Below are 16,669 nucleotides of genomic sequence, written 5' to 3' on the forward strand. Positions count from 1 at the left end.
TGCTTCTGCCCGAGGCAGTGAACTGAGTTAGCCTTTCCAGGGTCCATCCTCTCTGAGAAGGAAACTTTTCTGGGTGTGAGTTGCCGCTTTAGGTGTAAAGGTGCTAGCAGGGAAAAGCTACCAACGCCCAGAAGCTCTGGATCTGTTGGAACTGAGGCTGGGGGTGAAAGGGAGGACCGGTCTGCCCCTAGTAGTGTTGTTGCCAACTTCCTACCTTTTGGTACCTGAGGCTGCCGTCATCTGATGGATGTAGGGTAGGGGGTAAGGTAAAAACTGGAGGAGGAAGGTGCTCTCTGGTTCACAAGTAAGTGGAAAGGAGCTGGGCCCTCTGCCATCTTTTCAGGTTGTATGTAGAGGGCCCACTGCAGCTCCCCTCCGCTGCCCTGCACAGGGTGTGTGAGGTGGGGCTCCCAGCTCTCCAGCTCCTCTGGGCAGGGTGTGGACCTCCTGGAAGCTGATCTTGAGGGAGGCCTCATCTCACTTACCCTGGCCTTGACAGTGACCTGTTCCTCCCATACCGGTGTTTGCCTGTTGGTCTTAATACCTACACCCAAGATGTCTGACCAGCTAGCACAGTGTGTTGTTTAAGTCTGTTCTCTAACTCTGCCCTTTCCAACTCCTCATGCAGCGGGGACTGAAGCCTAAGAAGGTGGTGTGTTTACTATTTGTGCCTGGGTGGGTGAGGGCCATGAGCCCCCTCCCCAGCTGTCTTGCATGTCCTTGGGCTGCTTCATGCATGTATGTGTGACCTTGGGGCTGGGATGGCCAGAGGAAATGGCAGCCTTGGCTTTCAGAGTTCCTTTGAGGGGTGCGAGGATATCAGGCTCAGTGTCCAGGCCCAGATCGCGTTAGGGACGAACCCCACTCCTCCTCACACTCTGCCCATCGCCTCAGGACTTCTAGTCAGAGACTCCAAGCATTTGACTGTAAATAGAGCAGCATGGAAGAGAGCATTGACTGGGTTACAGTGGATTCTCACTTAGCCTGGAGGAGAGACTGGGGGTGTGGAGGTGAGGAGGTTAGCTAAGTAGGTGGGAGGTCAGGGAGCCGAGCACAGGAAGAGCAGTGCTGAGCTGAGAGCCTGAGTGGGGCCTGCTTCTGGTGCTGTGGCCAGAATGCACACCTTTGCTCTGCTCCGTCCTTCTTTCCCCGCCTCTTCCTTCCTCTGGTGGTGTGCCCGGGGCCTGCCTCCCGCACCTTACAGCCTTCCATCAGCCATCGGTGGAGCGGGGCTGCCACCCCTGAGACTCTTCCAGTCTGAAGTTGCTGCCATGCCCACTTCCTCACACCAGCTCATGCCTTCGGGCTGTGCCCGAGCCACCTCCGACCTGCATGTGCCTGTCTGGCCTGTGTGTGCTGTGCTGTGTGTATGAAGTTGTGTGATTTCTGTGTTACCCGTCTGTGTCAGGACCTTCTGACTCTGCATGGAGAGCTGTTAGACTGGGGCAGTGGGAGGGGAGAGTGAAACTTCTCTGTTTTGATTTCTGGTTGGTGATGGGTCCTCACTTTGGAGTCTTGCCTTGGAAGAGACGACATGATGGTCCTTGCTTTGGGGCCCTGGCTTGGGAGGGGATGGGGGTATACGAAGGAAGATAATTCTCTAAAGGACGCTGGGCCCATTCCAGGAACTTGGCTTCTTCCCTTGATTATTGGCTCCTGGTTGGGGCTCCCATCTTGCATCAGACCCCAAATAGAGAAGAGCATGGACCTGCAGTCTACTGTCTATGGAGGGGTTCTGGCTGCAGTCTGATCTGACCATGGGTGGGATGTGAGCCGTGCCCAGATCCGGCTGACTAGGGAAGTGTGGCAAAGCCTAGTAGGCTGCCTGCGCTGGGGTGCAGCACCTCCTGGGCTCACGGTCAAGTTGTCGAGTCCTTCCCTGGTTCTTTCTCTCCAGTGCTGCTCTCGCAGAGCATCACTTAACACAGGAAACAGGGAGCTAGCACAGAACAAAAGAAGGGACTTTGAGGGGCAGGGTGGAAGAGGGGGCCCAGCTGTCTCTGGAAGGTGCCCAGTCCTTTCTGGAAGCTCTGTAGAGGCAGGCTCTAACCTGCCCACAGCCCAGGGAGAGTTGGGAAGGGAGCCAGCTGCTGTCATTAGAGCTGCTACTGCCCAGATGGAATGTTCTCCGGGTTTCTTAGTGTGCCCCGCAGAGCCGTCGCAGGAGTGCTGGGTGTGTGCGCGCGCCTGATGAGCCACCAGCAGGGTATCATCAGTGTGTATAAGAGACAGAAGTAGAGTTGACGGGGTTGTAGACTGAGGGGAGTGTGAGTATGAGAGAGGCCTGATGAAGCAGTGAGGTCCCATGTCCCTGTGCAGTGATACCCTGGTTCCAGAGAGGTCATCACAGAAATGGGACAGCCCCCAGCCCAATTTCTTTGAGCAAATCCTTGGGGATGCGGGAGAGGGAGGAGCCAGCCAGAACCTGTTCTTTGGAGGAGGAAGCAGGGCGGGTTTAGCAGAGGACTTGGTCCAGTCAGGAGGAGGAGGAGGAGGAGCCATCAGAGCCTGGTGGTTGCTAGGTGACTGAGGAGCAGTGGCTCCACCCCTCGTGGAGCAGAGGAGGGTGGGTGCATGACGTCAGGTGGAGCTGGTGCGGCGGCCACTGAGGCTGCCGTCAGCCTAAGCTGGCGAACTAGGCCGGGGGCCTCCCGAGTGCCTCTCCGGTGCCTGCCGGAGCTGGCCGACCCCACCGTGCACCGGTGGGGGCTTCTGCATCTGAGCTGCCGCCGTTCGCCAGCTGGGGAGCTGCCGGGCCGGGGAGCTGAGGCTGCATTGTTGGGATTTGATACACTAATCTCCTGTCTCCGCCGCCTTTCCCTCTGTTCGGTCTCTTTCCCTCCCTCCCTTGGCCTGTCCTTCCTCCTCTTTCCTCTCCTGGCTTTCTTTGGTTTTCTGCAATGATGAGACAGGCACCGACAGCCCGAAAGGTACTCTTGCTTGCTCTGGTCCTGCTGCCAGGTTGCCAGCGTGATGGTGGCAGCGGGCGCTGGGGTGGGGGTGGGGGCTGCTCCACTTGCTCTATCTGGTTGGGGGACGAGGATGGGGATGAAGGCGGGGGGCAGGGAGAGTGTGTGTCACTGCCATGCCCCACACCCTGGGCGTTTGCTCCCTAGCCTTCCTGCTCTTGGCTCTGAATCTGTGCTTTAGGCCTTGTACCCAGTGGCCTCACCAGCTTGAGCTTCAGGCATCTTTTGCTGCAAACTGGCTCTGGATGTGTTTCCTAGGAGAGAATCTGGGGAAGCAGGTCCAGATGTCTTTGTGCCTCTAACAGGCCTACCTCACTCAGCCTTTGCTAGAATGACACTTGGTTGCCATACTAGCATCCCTCCCCGACTGGGGTCCGTATCAGGGGCTTTCTCTAGAACAGTTTGTGACACACAGTTATGGAGGCTTAGCCCAGGGTAGTAGAGGTGGGGATTGGTCTCCCTGGGAGACCTAGAAGGGCCCAGGCCAAGTCTTGTGTTTGCCAGAGCTCTGAGCCCCTGGGTATCAAGAATACTGTTTGGGAGTTGGAGTTAATCACCTGTCTATCCCTTTGCAATAGTCCGGGGTGGCTGATCTGCGATCTGGTGTAGGGCAGTAGTTTCCTATGCTGCTGCCTACCCCCACCTCCTTTCTTGCAGCCGGGTGGGGTCACTGTGCTGAGCTCTGGGCTTCTGGCTAATGCAGTATTCATGGTTGTGACACCTGAGCCCTCTGCCATGGGGATGGGGACTGCTGCAGGAACTGGTCCCGGGGAAGGGGGTGGGGGTGGGGCGTATGGCCGCACTGTGCTCCCTTGGGGACCTGATCTCCCCTAGCTGGTTTCATATCACTGCTAGGCTTGTATTATCATTCTTGTCACGTGGTATTTCTCAGGAGTCCTGTGTGGAATCTAGCACTCTAAGGAAGGGGCTGACCTGGGAAAGTCCTTGGGAGTGGTGGATGGGCGGGGCTCTGGGCTGGAGTGGGAGAGGTGGTTGTGGGAGGACTCCTCTCTGGCCTCTGGAGACCCTCTCTACCAGCTGCTGGCTTTGGTCTCCTGTGGCTCAGCCTGGGAGACGGGGACATCATTTCCAGGGTGTCCGAAGGGGTGAGGCCTACAAGGGTAGGACAAAAGTGGGAGAAGGAACCAGTGGGAGATAGGAGTTCCATCCTGGAGTAGGATCAAGGTGACTCACGGGAAGGAGGGCACGGGAAGGAGGGCCGGGTTGGGGAGGAGGGAGGGACTGCTGACTGGAGCCTCGTGTCTGCTGCTTCTGCTCTCATTGCTGTCCCTTCTGCTGTCTGTCTTTCTGCCATTACCCTTTCTTTCCTGACTACTCCTCCTCTGGCTCCTGTTGCCTGTCCAGACTACAACTCGGCGGCCCAAGGTGAGGAAAAAACAGGCCTCTGTACCAGCCACTGCTGAGTGGACACAGATTTCTTAGGCGTGTGCATGTATGTGGCCTTTTGTATGAGCAAGTGTAAGTTGGTCACAGTGTGTCCTGGGTTCCCTTAAGGGGAGTGAGGGTTCTGAGGGTAAGGACAGGCCCCTCCTGGGAAAGTGACTTCCAGCTCTTAGGAGCATGTCTGAGCCAGCAGCTTGAGTGTAGAAGAGAAATGAGAGTGGTTGTGGTTAGCCAAGGCAGACTTTCTTGAAGAGGGGCATCTTCTTTCAGCCACTTTTGACCGGCTTTTGGCGGGTGTGTGCGTGTGTGTGTGTTGCTGGCGAAGGGGCAGGGAATTAGAAGAAATGTGAACAAGAACTTGGAACGTAAATGTCAGGGGCTACGGAGGTGGGTGTGTCTGTGAAAGGCCTTGGGTGGGGACGTCCGTGGATAGCATGTGGTCTCTGGGTGTCAGCCCACTGGGAGGGCTTTAGGGCTCAGCGCTACAGGGAGGAGCACTGGGCAGGCCTGTCTGCTCTAGCACCTCAGCTCCACAGGGACCCGGGTACAGTCACCTGATTAGAGCCCCTCTGTCTTAGAGGAGGGAGGTGACAGATGGGTTGGCGGTACGGACCTTGTTTCAGAGGAGAGCCAAGGATTACAACTTTCACCCTGGCCCTCTTACTTGCAGGATCCCCTGAAATAGACCAGGGGGAGGAAGATGAGCTTGATGGTTTATCAAAGTGTAGAGCCCAGGACCCCCAGTTTTAGCCCAGCCTTCTCTGGGAACGTGAAAATTAGAGCTCAGTCTGTTCTTTCTCTCTGGGAATGACCCTGAGGCGCTTGTTCCCTCTGGGGGAGGTGGGTACAGGCCCAGAGCAACAGTAGCGCTGGGAGTGTTAAGAAGCTGCTACAGTGATTACAAGTGGGTCACAAAAGGAATGGTCAAGGGAATGGGGACTTCTGCCCTAGCAGGGTAGTGCTAGACCTTGGAGGAATGTGGGGTCAGTGCCAAGGGAGGAGTCCGGTAATCGTATGTCTTCTTCCGTCCCTCCCTCCCCCGCCATCCCCCCACCCAAATCCCGCCCGGCCCTTTGTCACTGCCTCTGACTGTGGCGCTTTCCCTCTGCCCTTCAACTGCTTCTCTGTTCTCTCTGTCCTGTGATCCTCTTTGCCTTTTTCCTTCTGTCACTTCCTTCACTGTATGCCCGTATTCTGTCTCACTCTCTTTCACCACCCCGTCCCCTGCACTTTCTCTGGTCTGCCCCTGCCCTCTCGGAATAGCCCACCCGCCCAGCCAGCACTGGGGTAGCCGGGGCCAGTGGTTCCCTGGGCCCCTCTGGCTCAGCATCAGCAGGTGAGCTGAGCAGCAGTGAGCCCAGCACCCCAGCTCAGACTCCGCTGGCAGCACCCATCATCCCCACGCCGGCCCTCACCTCTCCTGGAGCAGCACTCCCACTTCCTTCCCCCTCTAAGGTAAGCTCTGGGTTTGGAGCAAAGAAGAACCAAGACACAAAGGGGCCTGTGACCCCTGACAGGGTCTTAGAAGTTTCCCGGGTTGGGGGAGACCCAGAACCTTGGATTAGAAGGGTGGGGTCCCAGCATATAAGTATCCCATTACTGACTAAGCCACCCTGTCGCCTCTGCCCTTCTTCCACACTTACTCCATAGGGAGTGGGCTCTTCACAGATACTTGTATGCCACTTGCTTTGGCCCTGGACCTGGAGTGATATCTGCACACATGCCTGTCCTTCCTCTGCAGCTCAGTCTTGATGGGGAAAAGCGGGAAGGCTATGCACGGACTGAAGGGTCTCTCCTTTGCAGGAAGAGGAGGGGCTGAGGGCCCAGGTGCGGGACCTGGAGGAGAAGCTGGAGACCCTGCGGCTGAAACGTGCAGAAGACAAGGCAAAACTGAAAGAGCTGGAGAAACACAAGATCCAGCTGGAGCAGGTGCAGGAATGGAAAAGCAAAATGCAGGAGCAGCAGGCAGACCTGCAGCGGCGCCTCAAGGAGGCTCGGAAGGTGGGACTTGGGGTGAAGAGGGAGTCTGGGGAGGCATGGGGCCTGAGGAGGCGTACTGGAAGCTGGAACTGGAGCCTGGACTATCCTGTGAAAAGGTACATGAGGCGTCTCTGTGATTGTACCCCCACCCTCCACTTCTCTTCAGGAAGCCAAGGAGGCCCTAGAGGCAAAGGAACGCTACATGGAGGAGATGGCTGACACTGCCGATGCCATCGAGATGGCCACGCTGGACAAGGAGATGGCCGAAGAACGGGCTGAGTCTCTGCAGCAGGAGGCCGAGGTGCTGCGGGAGCGTGTGGAAGAGCTCACTACCGACTTGGAAATCCTCAAAGCTGAGATTGAAGAGAAGGGTAAGGGGCCAGGAGGTGCCGGGGGCCAAGTGATGGGGTTGGACCCCTGACTGAAAGTATGAATGGTCTTCCCCAGGCTCAGATGGTGCCGCATCCAGTTACCAACTCAAGCAGCTTGAGGAGCAGAATGCCCGCTTAAAGGACGCCCTCGTGAGGTAGGGCCCTCTCACTGACAGGCTCACTCGCCTGCCTCCAGATCTGAGTGACTTGATACCTGGTCTTTCTCCTTCTCTCTTGCCATTTTCCCACAGAATGCGGGATCTTTCTTCCTCAGAGAAGCAGGAGCACGTGAAACTCCAGAAGCTCATGGAAAAGAAGAACCAAGAGCTGGAAGTTGTGAGGCAACAGCGGGAGCGTCTGCAGGAGGAGCTGAGCCAGGCAGAGCGCACCATTGATGAGCTCAAGGAGCAGGTCTGAGCAGCCCAGCCGCTTGCCCAGAGCACTGCGATGCTCGCCTTCCGATGTCTCCTCTGTCTTGGCACCGTTCAGTCCTTCTCCTTGTTTGCTCTGTCTGACACAGGTGGATGCTGCTCTGGGGGCTGAGGAGATGGTAGAGACGCTGACAGACCGGAACCTGGATCTGGAAGAGAAAGTGCGCAAATTGAAGGAGACGGTGGGGGACTTGGTAAGAGAAGAGCAGACTGCTGACTTACAACCTTGATGGAGGGTATTTGGAAGAGACTTGCCGTGAGAGGGGTTGACGTGATCCCTGATCTTTGAGTAGGGTGTGTGGTGAGTGCACCCACCCTGACTCTGACTTTTCTTTGCCCCAACTACCTTGTGGTCTCCCAGGAAGCAATAAATGAAATGAACGATGAACTGCAGGAGAACGCCCGTGAGACGGAACTGGAGCTGCGGGAGCAGCTAGATATGGCGGGTGCCCAGGTACGGGACGCCCAGAAGCGTGTGGAAGCGGCCCAGGAGACAGTCGCAGACTATCAGCAGACCATCAAGAAGTACCGCCAGCTGACTGCCCACCTGCAGGTGCCTGCACACCCACTGCTCCCTGCCCACGATTGCCCTGGGGCTCCCCCCGGGGCTCAGCTGTGTCTTGTCGCCCATCCTTGCTCCCAGGACGTGAATCGGGCACTGACAAACCAGCAGGAAGCGTCTGTGGAGAGGCAGCAGCAGCCACCTCCAGAGACTTTTGACTTCAAGATCAAGTTTGCCGAGACTAAGGCTCATGCTAAGGTCAGGAAAGTGGGTGAGCTGGAGAGGGGTGGGTGTTGGAGACCCCAGCCTGGGTGTGGCCATGGGCTGATCCACTGCGGGGTTCTGGCCTTCAGGTTCCTGGAGTTGGGAGTGCTTTGTGCGGTGGTTTGGAAGACTCCTGGCCTGGGCCTGTCCTAGAAGCAGGAGACACATTGGAACGTGGCATGGAGGTCAGGAGGGTCTCCGCAGCCTAGCTGAGAGCCCACCCCCCTGTCTCCCTCGCAGGCAATTGAGATGGAGTTGAGGCAGATGGAGGTGGTCCAGGCCAACCGGCACATGGGCCTGCTGACAGCCTTCATGCCCGACAGCTTCCTTCGGCCGGGCGGGGACCACGACTGCGTCCTGGTGCTGCTGCTCATGCCTCGACTCATTTGCAAGGTACGGTCTGTCGGCCACTTTCCCAGCAGGGGTCTGCTGAGCTGGCCGTGAGCCAGGCACTGGGGATGCCAAGGAAAGGTGGCAGTCATTGTCCTGCTCTCAGGGTTTATGATGTACAGGGACGCAGAATCACAGACAGATGTATGTTACAGATGACGTTTTATGAAGGGGAGATGCAGGGTGTGAAGTGGAGGTAGTGTCTGGGAGAGAGCACAGCTGGGGAGCTGATGGAGACAGTGGGCTATTACTGAAGGAGTACCATTTGAGGTGAGACCCAGAAGATGACTGGAGTTCGTGGGGGGACAACTGTCCGGATCACGCTCTAGTTGGAAAGGCAGTGGGAGCAGCAGCTTTAAGGTGGGAAGGAGCTGGTCCCACTGGTCCTGCTGCCCTGTTAGCCCACATCCGAATCTTCATCAGCACCAGCAGTCACATCACCCTTTGCCCACGTGCGACTCCCTGCCCATCTAAGAGCTGTTGCTGCTTTCTCTCCTGTGTCTTCATGCCCTCCACATAGTTGCTCAGCTCTCTATAGTCCTGAGTCTGTGTTCTCCATCCTCTGCTCTGAGCCCCATGTCTCTGGTGCTGCTTCCCACAGGCAGAGCTAATCCGGAAGCAGGCCCAGGAAAAGTTTGAACTAAGTGAGAGCTGTTCAGAGCGGCCAGGACTTCGAGGCGCTGCAGGGGAGCAGCTCAGCTTTGCTGCTGGGCTGGTGTATTCACTGAGTTTGCTGCAGGCCACACTCCATCGTTACGAGCAGTAAGTGATCCCTGGCCTCCACAGCAGGGCCATGGGTCCCAGGTTGGCTGGAACTGAGGTTGCCTTGTAGACTCTGGCCTCACAGGGCCCTCCTCTGGTCTCCAGTGCCCTCTCTCAGTGCAGTGTGGACGTGTATAAGAAGGTAGGCAGCCTCTACCCTGAGATGAGTGCCCACGAACGCTCCTTGGACTTCCTCATTGAGCTGCTGCACAAGGATCAGCTGGATGAGACTGTCAACGTAGAGCCTCTCACCAAGGCCATCAAGTACTACCAGGTCTGGGGCGAGAATTGAGGCTTAGCACAGGAGGGAGGGTTTCTTCTGGGGCTGTTGCCAGTGTAGCCAAGGTTGTATGTCCCAGGCTGAAGGCGTGAAACTCAGATGAACTCACCTTAGGATGCAGCTCCTTGAGGGTTTTGGATTCTTTCATACCTCTGGAGTCCCTTGATAACTGGGGCTCAAACTGAAGTTTGGGAAGAATGCTGTGTTCCTCCAAGGCCTAAAGACTGTTCATTTGCCATCCCTCCTCAGCATCTATACAGCATCCACCTTGCTGAACAACCTGAGGACAGTACCATGCAGCTGGCTGACCACATTAAGGTGAGGTGTTTGGGCCAATGGTTGAGCCCCTTATAGAGATAGGAAATGAAAGACATCAGATCACACCCTCAAAGGGTGTCACATAAGACTGGAACAGGGTCACTAAGGCCAGATCAGGGAAGCCAGAGAGCTCACTTATGGATGGGGTCCGCAAAGGGTGGAGACTTCTTTTAGAGATGTTAATGGGGCAGAAGGGCCCCGTTGGAGGCTGACAGCCACCTGCTTCTGTCTTCACAGTTTACCCAGAGTGCCCTGGACTGCATGAGTGTGGAGGTGGGACGGCTACGGGCCTTCTTGCAGGTGAGAGCACAACCAGATCTGTTGGAGTTCCTCTTCCTTCGGAGTCCCCACCTCCTTGCCCCCAGCCCTAATTCTGACTTGGCTTCCCATCTGTCTCCTGTTCTGAGTAGGGTGGGCAGGAGGCTTCAGATATTGCCCTCCTGCTCCGGGACCTGGAAACTTCGTGCAGTGATACCCGGCAGTTCTGCAAGAAGATCCGGCGGCGGATGCCAGGGACGGATGCGCCTGGGATCCCGGCTGCACTGGCCTTTGGACCACAGGTGTAGGGCTGTGCAGGGGGACGGGAAGGAAACTGAGCAGAACCAGGAGGGGCGCAGCATGTCGAGACCTGGATCCGGTCAGGGGGCAGGAATGGTTCTGAGGTAGCTGGGCGCTGTGGTGTTGAGCCCAGAGTGGGGCTCCTGACTCCGGCCCATTGCACAGGTGTCCGACACACTCCTCGACTGCAGAAAGCATTTGACGTGGGTGGTGGCAGTGCTGCAGGAGGTGGCAGCAGCTGCTGCCCAGCTCATTGCCCCACTGGCAGAGAACGAGGGATTGCCTGTGGCTGCCCTGGAGGAGCTGGCTTTCAAAGCAAGCGAGCAGGTGGGCTGGCTTGACTGGGCAGAAGGTGGTGATGGGAGAGTCAGGTGGCCAGTGTGGGGTTTTCACTACTGCCGTTGACACCTGCAGATCTACGGGACCCCCTCCAGCAACCCCTATGAGTGTCTGCGTCAGTCATGCAGCCTCCTCATCAGCACTATGAACAAGTTGGCCACAGCCATGCAGGAGGGAGAGTACGATGCCGAGCGGCCCCCTAGCAAGGTGGGTAGCTGCTTGGAGGGAACTGCAGGAGCCAGGAGGAGCAGGGCTTGGGGAGCTGCTACTCAGTGTGGGAGGGCTGGGAGGCAGGAATTTGGAGAGCACCTTCCTCTTGCTTAAAAGGCAAGGAGGAAGATTTTCTGTTTGACTGGATCCCTCTGAAAGGAGAGCCTTGATAACCCTGCCCTGTGCCCCTCCCTCTGCCCATTAGCCTCCCCCAGTTGAGCTGCGGGCTGCAGCTCTTCGTGCAGAGATCATGGATGCTGAAGGCCTGGGTTTGAAGCTTGAGGATCGAGAGACAGTTATTAAAGAGCTGAAGAAGTCACTGAAGATCAAGGTGAGAATAGGGGAGGCTCAGGATCTGAAAGGCCAGGAAATAGCAGGGGGCACAGGGAGGCAGTGAGTGTTGATTGTAACTGAGAGGGGTTGAGGACTGAGGGGAAGATGTGGCACCTGTGATCAGTGGGAGTTCTTGTGGGAGCTTGCTGTCTCATGGTCTGTCCCAGGTCTCGGGTTGGGGGCGGTCATGGGAAGTGTAAGGCAACTGGACACGCTCCATCCTCGTCCAGGGGGAAGAGCTCAGTGAGGCCAATGTGCGGCTGAGCCTCCTGGAGAAGAAGCTGGACAGTGCTGCCAAGGATGCTGATGAGCGCATTGAGAAAGTCCAGACTCGGCTGGAGGAGACCCAGACGCTGCTGCGGAAGAAGGAGAAGTCAGGCACCTCCCCGGCCCCTGTTCACTCCACCCTCCCTCCTGCAAGCAGCTCCCTGCCTCCTAAACCAGGCCCTCTTGGAGTGAGCCTCCCCAGGGGCACAGAGGCCATCTCCTTCCCAGCTGACAGCACCATTGTCTCATCCCGATCTGAGCCTCTTCTGCCCCTGCCCTCAGGACCTGTCGCAACCGAGAAATGGGGGCGGGGCTGTTGGGGAGGGGACACTGCCCAAGCCCAGGTTCTCTTTCACAGAGAGTTTGAGGAGACCATGGATGCACTTCAGGCTGACATCGACCAGCTGGAGGCAGAGAAGGCAGAGTTAAAGCAGCGATTGAACAGCCAGTCCAAGCGCACGATTGAGGGGCTCCGGGGGCCCCCTCCCTCGGGTATTGCCACCCTGGTCTCTGGCATTGCTGGGGGTGAGTGCCGTGGAGCAGGCAGCACCAGCCCAGAGGAGATTGAATGTCCCCACTCCTGTCCTTGGTCTCAGTTTGACTTTTCTCCCCTACCCCACTCTGCCCACAGCTGGTTGCTGAGCCAGAAACACGCTTGCCCAGTTTCACTCTGTGGCAACTGTCACCAAGTTTTTACTTCTTCTGAAGATGTGTGCAGAGTTCCTTTGGCCAAGGTGGGGCCGTGGGGCCTCACCAAGGTGTCAGTGAAACTCAGAATTCCAGTAGCTCTCCCTCCTGGGTCTGCTGTCTGGCCTTTCTGTCCCCACCCTGTATTCCAGGAGGTCATCAGCCTGCAGCAGACCGGGGCACCTGCTGTGATATCCAGTGGTGCCTGGTGCTGCTCTTGACTCTTCCTCTGCAGGGCCACTGCATTTTCCCCAGAGTTCACGTCGCTTCACGCTATAGTATGGTCCTCTCTTCCAGTGCTGAATTCTCCCACTTCCACTTGGGGCTTCTGTTCTGACCTTTGCCTGCTCTCTTAGTGTGGTCAGGGCTCCTTGCCTGGAGGTTTTCCGGCTTCCAGGCCTTCCCGTTTCCTGACGAGGTGGCCACTGCTGTCTTGGTTCTCATCTACTATGTAGTATGGTTTTTGTTCGCTCTTTAGTTTCTTACTTCCCCTGCTCACCTGCAGAAGACAAACTCCTTGAAATGGAATTAAACCTGCAGGATCTCTAGAACTCCCCTGCTGTGCTTGTCTTGTCAGTTGGCCTCACCTAGGGTCTTGTCCTCGTCAAAGCCCCCATCACTGGTGCTGCTTGACTCTGAAAAGTCACCAAGTATCTTCTTGTCTTTGGACTCCTGTGAGTCAGATGGTTCTGTGTTCCTTGGAATGGGACAGAATTACCATATTGTGTGGTTTTAGCGTAGGCTTTTTTTTTTTTTTTTCAGTTGCACTAGGTCTTTGTGCAATAGACAGACTCCTCTAGTTGCAGTGTGTAGGTTCAGTAGCTTTGCTGCATGCGGGATCTTTGTTCTTTGACAAGGAATTAAACATGCATTTCCTGCACTGGAAGGCGGATTCTCAATCACTGGACCACCAAGGGAATCCTAGCATAGGCTCTTTAAACAAATACTGGTTCTTTTTTTTTTTTTTAATAATTTTGCTTACTTACTTATTTTCAGCTATGCTTGGTCTTTGTTGCTGCAGACTCTCTCTAGTGAGCGGGAGCTACTCTTCTTTGCAGGGCACAGGCTTCTCATTGCAGTGGCTTCTCTTGTTGTGCAGCATGGGCTCTAGGGCACGCAGGCTTCACTGGTTGCAATACGTGGGCTCAGTAGTTGCATTTTGCAGGCTCCAGAGCACAGACCAGTTGTTAGGGCTCACGGACTTAGCTGCTCTGCAGCACGTGGGATCTTCCCGGACCAGGGATCGAACCCATGTCTCCTGCATTGGCAGGTGGATTCTTCGTCACTGAGCCACCAGGGAAGCCCCAAATAGCGGTTTTTAATTTCTGAAACTTTGCACCAAGAAAGGGTGACTTTTGTCTCAGAGCAATAGGGAACCTGAAGAAACGGGTGTGTGTCTTCATGCTCAGTTAAGTTTTGCCAGTGGGGAGCACTAAAAGGGTGCAGGCGTATCAGGGTCTTGGGAGCGGTCCACCTGCCCTTCTGGGAGATGGAGTGTAGGGCAGGGACAGCCTTGTGCCTCAAGTGTTTGCTCCAGTGCTCCCTGCCGCTGCCACTCCTCCTCACATGTTGCAGCTTGTATCATGGCCTGACTGCCCTTTTCTATCTTTCTTTCACACATATTTGCTCTTTCCCCGAACGTAAAGGCAGGATTTTGTTAGAGAAGGTATGGTGATGAGGAAAAACGTTTTCCTGCATGAGCAGGATTCTTCTGGTGTGTCCCCCTCACCGCCATACCGTCTAATTCCTCTCTCCTCTTTTCCTGCTCCCCCATGGGCTGTCTTGAGCGCAGAAGAACAGCAGCGAGGTAGAGAGCCAACCTGCTGGGGGGTTAACAGGGTTGATGGGAATTGGGGCTGGGGGAGCAGGGCGAGACTGCCCCCTTGGGAGCAATCAAGACTGGAGGTCGCAGGGGATAAGGAAGGGGGATGGGTAGGAATGGAACCCATCTTCAACCCTTCCCACCTGGGGCTCATGGCATTCGTTGTGGTCCCCATAGGAGGCGCCCCTGGGCAGGCTCCGGGGTCTGTGCCAGGCCCAGGGCTGGTGAAGGACTCTCCACTGCTGCTTCAGCAGATCTCTGCCATGAGGCTGCACATCTCCCAGCTCCAGCACGAGAACAGCACCCTCAAGGTGAGGAGGTCACAGGGAGGGGAAGTGCCTCACTGGTGATGGTAGGGCTGTCCGTCACTTCTTACCACCACTCTTCTTCCCTCTTTGCTCACAGGGAGCCCAGATGAAGGCATCCTTAGCAGCCCTGCCCCCTCTGCACGTGGCCAAACTCTCTCTCCCACCCCACGAGGGCCCTGGCAGTGAGCTGGCTGCTGGAGCGCTGTATCGTAAGACCAACCAGCTGCTGGAGACACTGAATCAGTTGAGCGCACGCACACACGTAGTGGACATCACTCGCTCCAACCCTGGTATGGACCTACCCCCTCCTGAGACGAGAACCACAGCCCCTGCCCCTGCCCCAGGGATGTAGTCCCCGCCTCGGCACGTCCCACGCCGGAGAAGCTCTTCCTAGCCCTGTTCTTTGGCCTCAGTGTTCAGTGTGCTTGAGGCAGGCAGCTGGACTGGATGAAGGGTCACTAGTCAAGCTGCCTGCCTGCGCCTTGGCGGGCCTCACTGGCCTTCTCTCCCCACAGCTGCCAAGAGCCCATCGGCCCAGCTCCTGGAGCAGGTGGCTCAGCTCAAGTCCCTAAGCGACACCATTGAGAAGCTCAAGGTTAGTTTAGACCTGTCTTTGCTCACCGAGGAGTGCACACTTCAGAGCATTCTGTGCTGGAGGCCCTAGCATGGTCATTTGCACCAGGACCCCCGGGGTTCCTAGGGGTCCAGCCCTGTACTAGGTGACACGTTGCAAAGGAGGTGGGAGGGAAGACGGGGTTCCTGCCTTGGGAGTTCACTCCCAAACAGATTCTCTCAATAGAAGAGAGATTCTTACCAACAGAACGGGTTGAGCTAGGATCATCTTCAGTGTAGTGCAGCTCTGTCAGAGCTGAGATCACTGCAGAGTAGAATGGTTGAGAATGGCTTCCCAGAAGTTACAGAACCTGAGATTAACCCTGAAGGTTTAGTATCTATAAAGTAAGGATGTTGGGTAGGGATGGGATTGGAGTTGAGAGCAAAGGTATGGTGATAAAAGAGAACTGGGTCCCTGTCCTTGGTATTAGTATTCCTGTGAAGCCAGGGAGATACTGGGCTAACCTGTGGAGGGTCCCCTAAATGACTCCTGTTCCCCCATCTGCCAGGATGAGGTTCTTAAGGAGACTGTATCTCAGCGCCCTGGAGCCACGGTTCCCACTGACTTTGCCACCTTCCCTTCATCAGCCTTCCTCAGGGTAAGAGGGAGCATGGGGAGGAGGTGGGCAGTGAAGGCTCAGGTGAGTCCTTGCCCTCTCCTCCAGAATTTGAAGAGGCTTCTGGAGGTCTCAGATCCAACGACTGAATTTCTTGAGTCACCTGGCCAAGTCTTAACTTGCAAGTAACTTAACAGTGCTTGCAATGCTTTCCGAAATTCCAGTATTTTAGCAGTTAAACATCATCTGTGATTTCTGGCACCAGGAGAGACTCAAAACTCCCTTGTCAGACTATGGCCTCAATTCTGATTTGGAAAGTGTGGTCATTATAGCCTAGGAGCCTCAAAGCCCCCGTCTCCCAGGGTCTGGGTGCTCAGGGACCTTGTCAGTTGCACACAGCTCAAGTGAGCCCCTGACCTGGCGGCCTCTGTCCCTTCCCAATTCCCAGGCCAAGGAAGAACAGCAGGATGACACTGTGTACATGGGCAAAGTGACCTTCTCGTGCGCAGCTGGCCTTGGGCAGCGACACCGGCTGGTGCTCACCCAGGAGCAGCTGCACCAGCTCCACGACCGCCTCATCTCCTGAATGCTTCTTCCTTCACTGCCCGCTCCTGCCCGCAGCCCTCCTGGAGCTGCTCCTCCTCATGCCTAGCCACCGGGCAGCCCCCCGGGAGGACTGCGTGCGTAAGCTGTTCCTGCCCCACTCGGCTCCACGCCCACCTTTGGCGCCCTGCCCCGGCCCCTTGACCCGGGTTCCCCTGTTTCCCGTCCCTGGCCTCTGCCAAAGTTCGCTGTTCAGTTGCTCCCTTCTTCCTGAGGAGCTTCAGGGGCTCTAGGGGGTAGGTAGGTTGAGACCCCGCAACCAAAGGTTGAATGAGGTCTCTCCGACTGAGGACTTCACTCCTTGATTAAAGCCACTTCTGCTTCAGTGTTGTCTGTGTGATGTTGGGAGTGGGGATTGGGCCACTTGACTCAGAGCAGGAGTGGAGGAGAAGGGATGCTGAGAAGGCTCTGGCTGTGCCAGATTTGAAGATCTCCCTCTTTCATGACCAGTGGAATGCTCTGTCCCTCAAATTTGTGTGCAGTTAAGTTTCTCTGAGCAGGGGGAAAGGGCTCGACCAAGGGCTTGGCTCCTGAGCTCATTTAGTGGAATTAGGAGGATGGGGAGTGTGCCGCCTCTGAAGCCCCGCCTCTGTTCTCTGAATCTGTCACTGCTCTTCAGGCCAGCAGTGTTTGGGGCTTGGCTGATGGTATGATGGCCACTCCAGCCAACTTTCTGAGGCGCTGGCAGTCTCCCTGTAAGAC

At 56.4% G+C, this 16,669-nt stretch overlaps 1 protein-coding gene across 5 annotated transcripts in view; it reads left to right on the top strand.

Annotated features, from left to right (window-relative positions):
* Nucleotides 1-16,292, top strand: part of DCTN1 (dynactin subunit 1) — a 29,741-nt gene extending 13,449 nt beyond the window's left edge. For 2 of the 5 annotated variants that reach the window (XM_052649609.1, XM_052649606.1), the window contains exons 5-30: nt 2,913-2,930; nt 4,335-4,355; nt 5,637-5,828; nt 6,177-6,374; nt 6,520-6,724; nt 6,801-6,879; nt 6,976-7,135; nt 7,245-7,349; nt 7,517-7,708; nt 7,799-7,915; nt 8,162-8,314; nt 8,913-9,073; nt 9,179-9,347; nt 9,603-9,671; nt 9,909-9,971; nt 10,082-10,231; nt 10,395-10,556; nt 10,644-10,775; nt 10,984-11,109; nt 11,342-11,484; nt 11,737-11,903; nt 14,065-14,198; nt 14,293-14,485; nt 14,711-14,790; nt 15,317-15,406; nt 15,813-16,292. In XM_052649609.1, coding sequence (XP_052505569.1) covers nt 2,913-2,930; nt 4,335-4,355; nt 5,637-5,828; nt 6,177-6,374; nt 6,520-6,724; nt 6,801-6,879; nt 6,976-7,135; nt 7,245-7,349; nt 7,517-7,708; nt 7,799-7,915; nt 8,162-8,314; nt 8,913-9,073; nt 9,179-9,347; nt 9,603-9,671; nt 9,909-9,971; nt 10,082-10,231; nt 10,395-10,556; nt 10,644-10,775; nt 10,984-11,109; nt 11,342-11,484; nt 11,737-11,903; nt 14,065-14,198; nt 14,293-14,485; nt 14,711-14,790; nt 15,317-15,406; nt 15,813-15,950 — 3,417 coding nt within the window. In that variant the 3' untranslated portion in view covers nt 15,951-16,292. Of the gene's footprint in view, nt 1-2,900; nt 2,931-4,334; nt 4,356-5,636; nt 5,829-6,176; nt 6,375-6,519; nt 6,725-6,800; nt 6,880-6,975; nt 7,136-7,244; nt 7,350-7,516; nt 7,709-7,798; nt 7,916-8,161; nt 8,315-8,912; nt 9,074-9,178; nt 9,348-9,602; nt 9,672-9,908; nt 9,972-10,081; nt 10,232-10,394; nt 10,557-10,643; nt 10,776-10,983; nt 11,110-11,341; nt 11,485-11,736; nt 11,904-14,064; nt 14,199-14,292; nt 14,486-14,710; nt 14,791-15,316; nt 15,407-15,812 lie in introns of those variants that run through there. The other 3 variants (XM_052649610.1, XM_052649607.1, XM_052649608.1) reach the window with 3 other exon arrangements.
* Nucleotides 16,293-16,669: the final 377 nt, after the last annotated feature.

This window comes from Budorcas taxicolor, chromosome 11, assembly GCF_023091745.1.
Source record: "Budorcas taxicolor isolate Tak-1 chromosome 11, Takin1.1, whole genome shotgun sequence".
NCBI lineage: Eukaryota > Metazoa > Chordata > Mammalia > Artiodactyla > Bovidae > Budorcas > Budorcas taxicolor.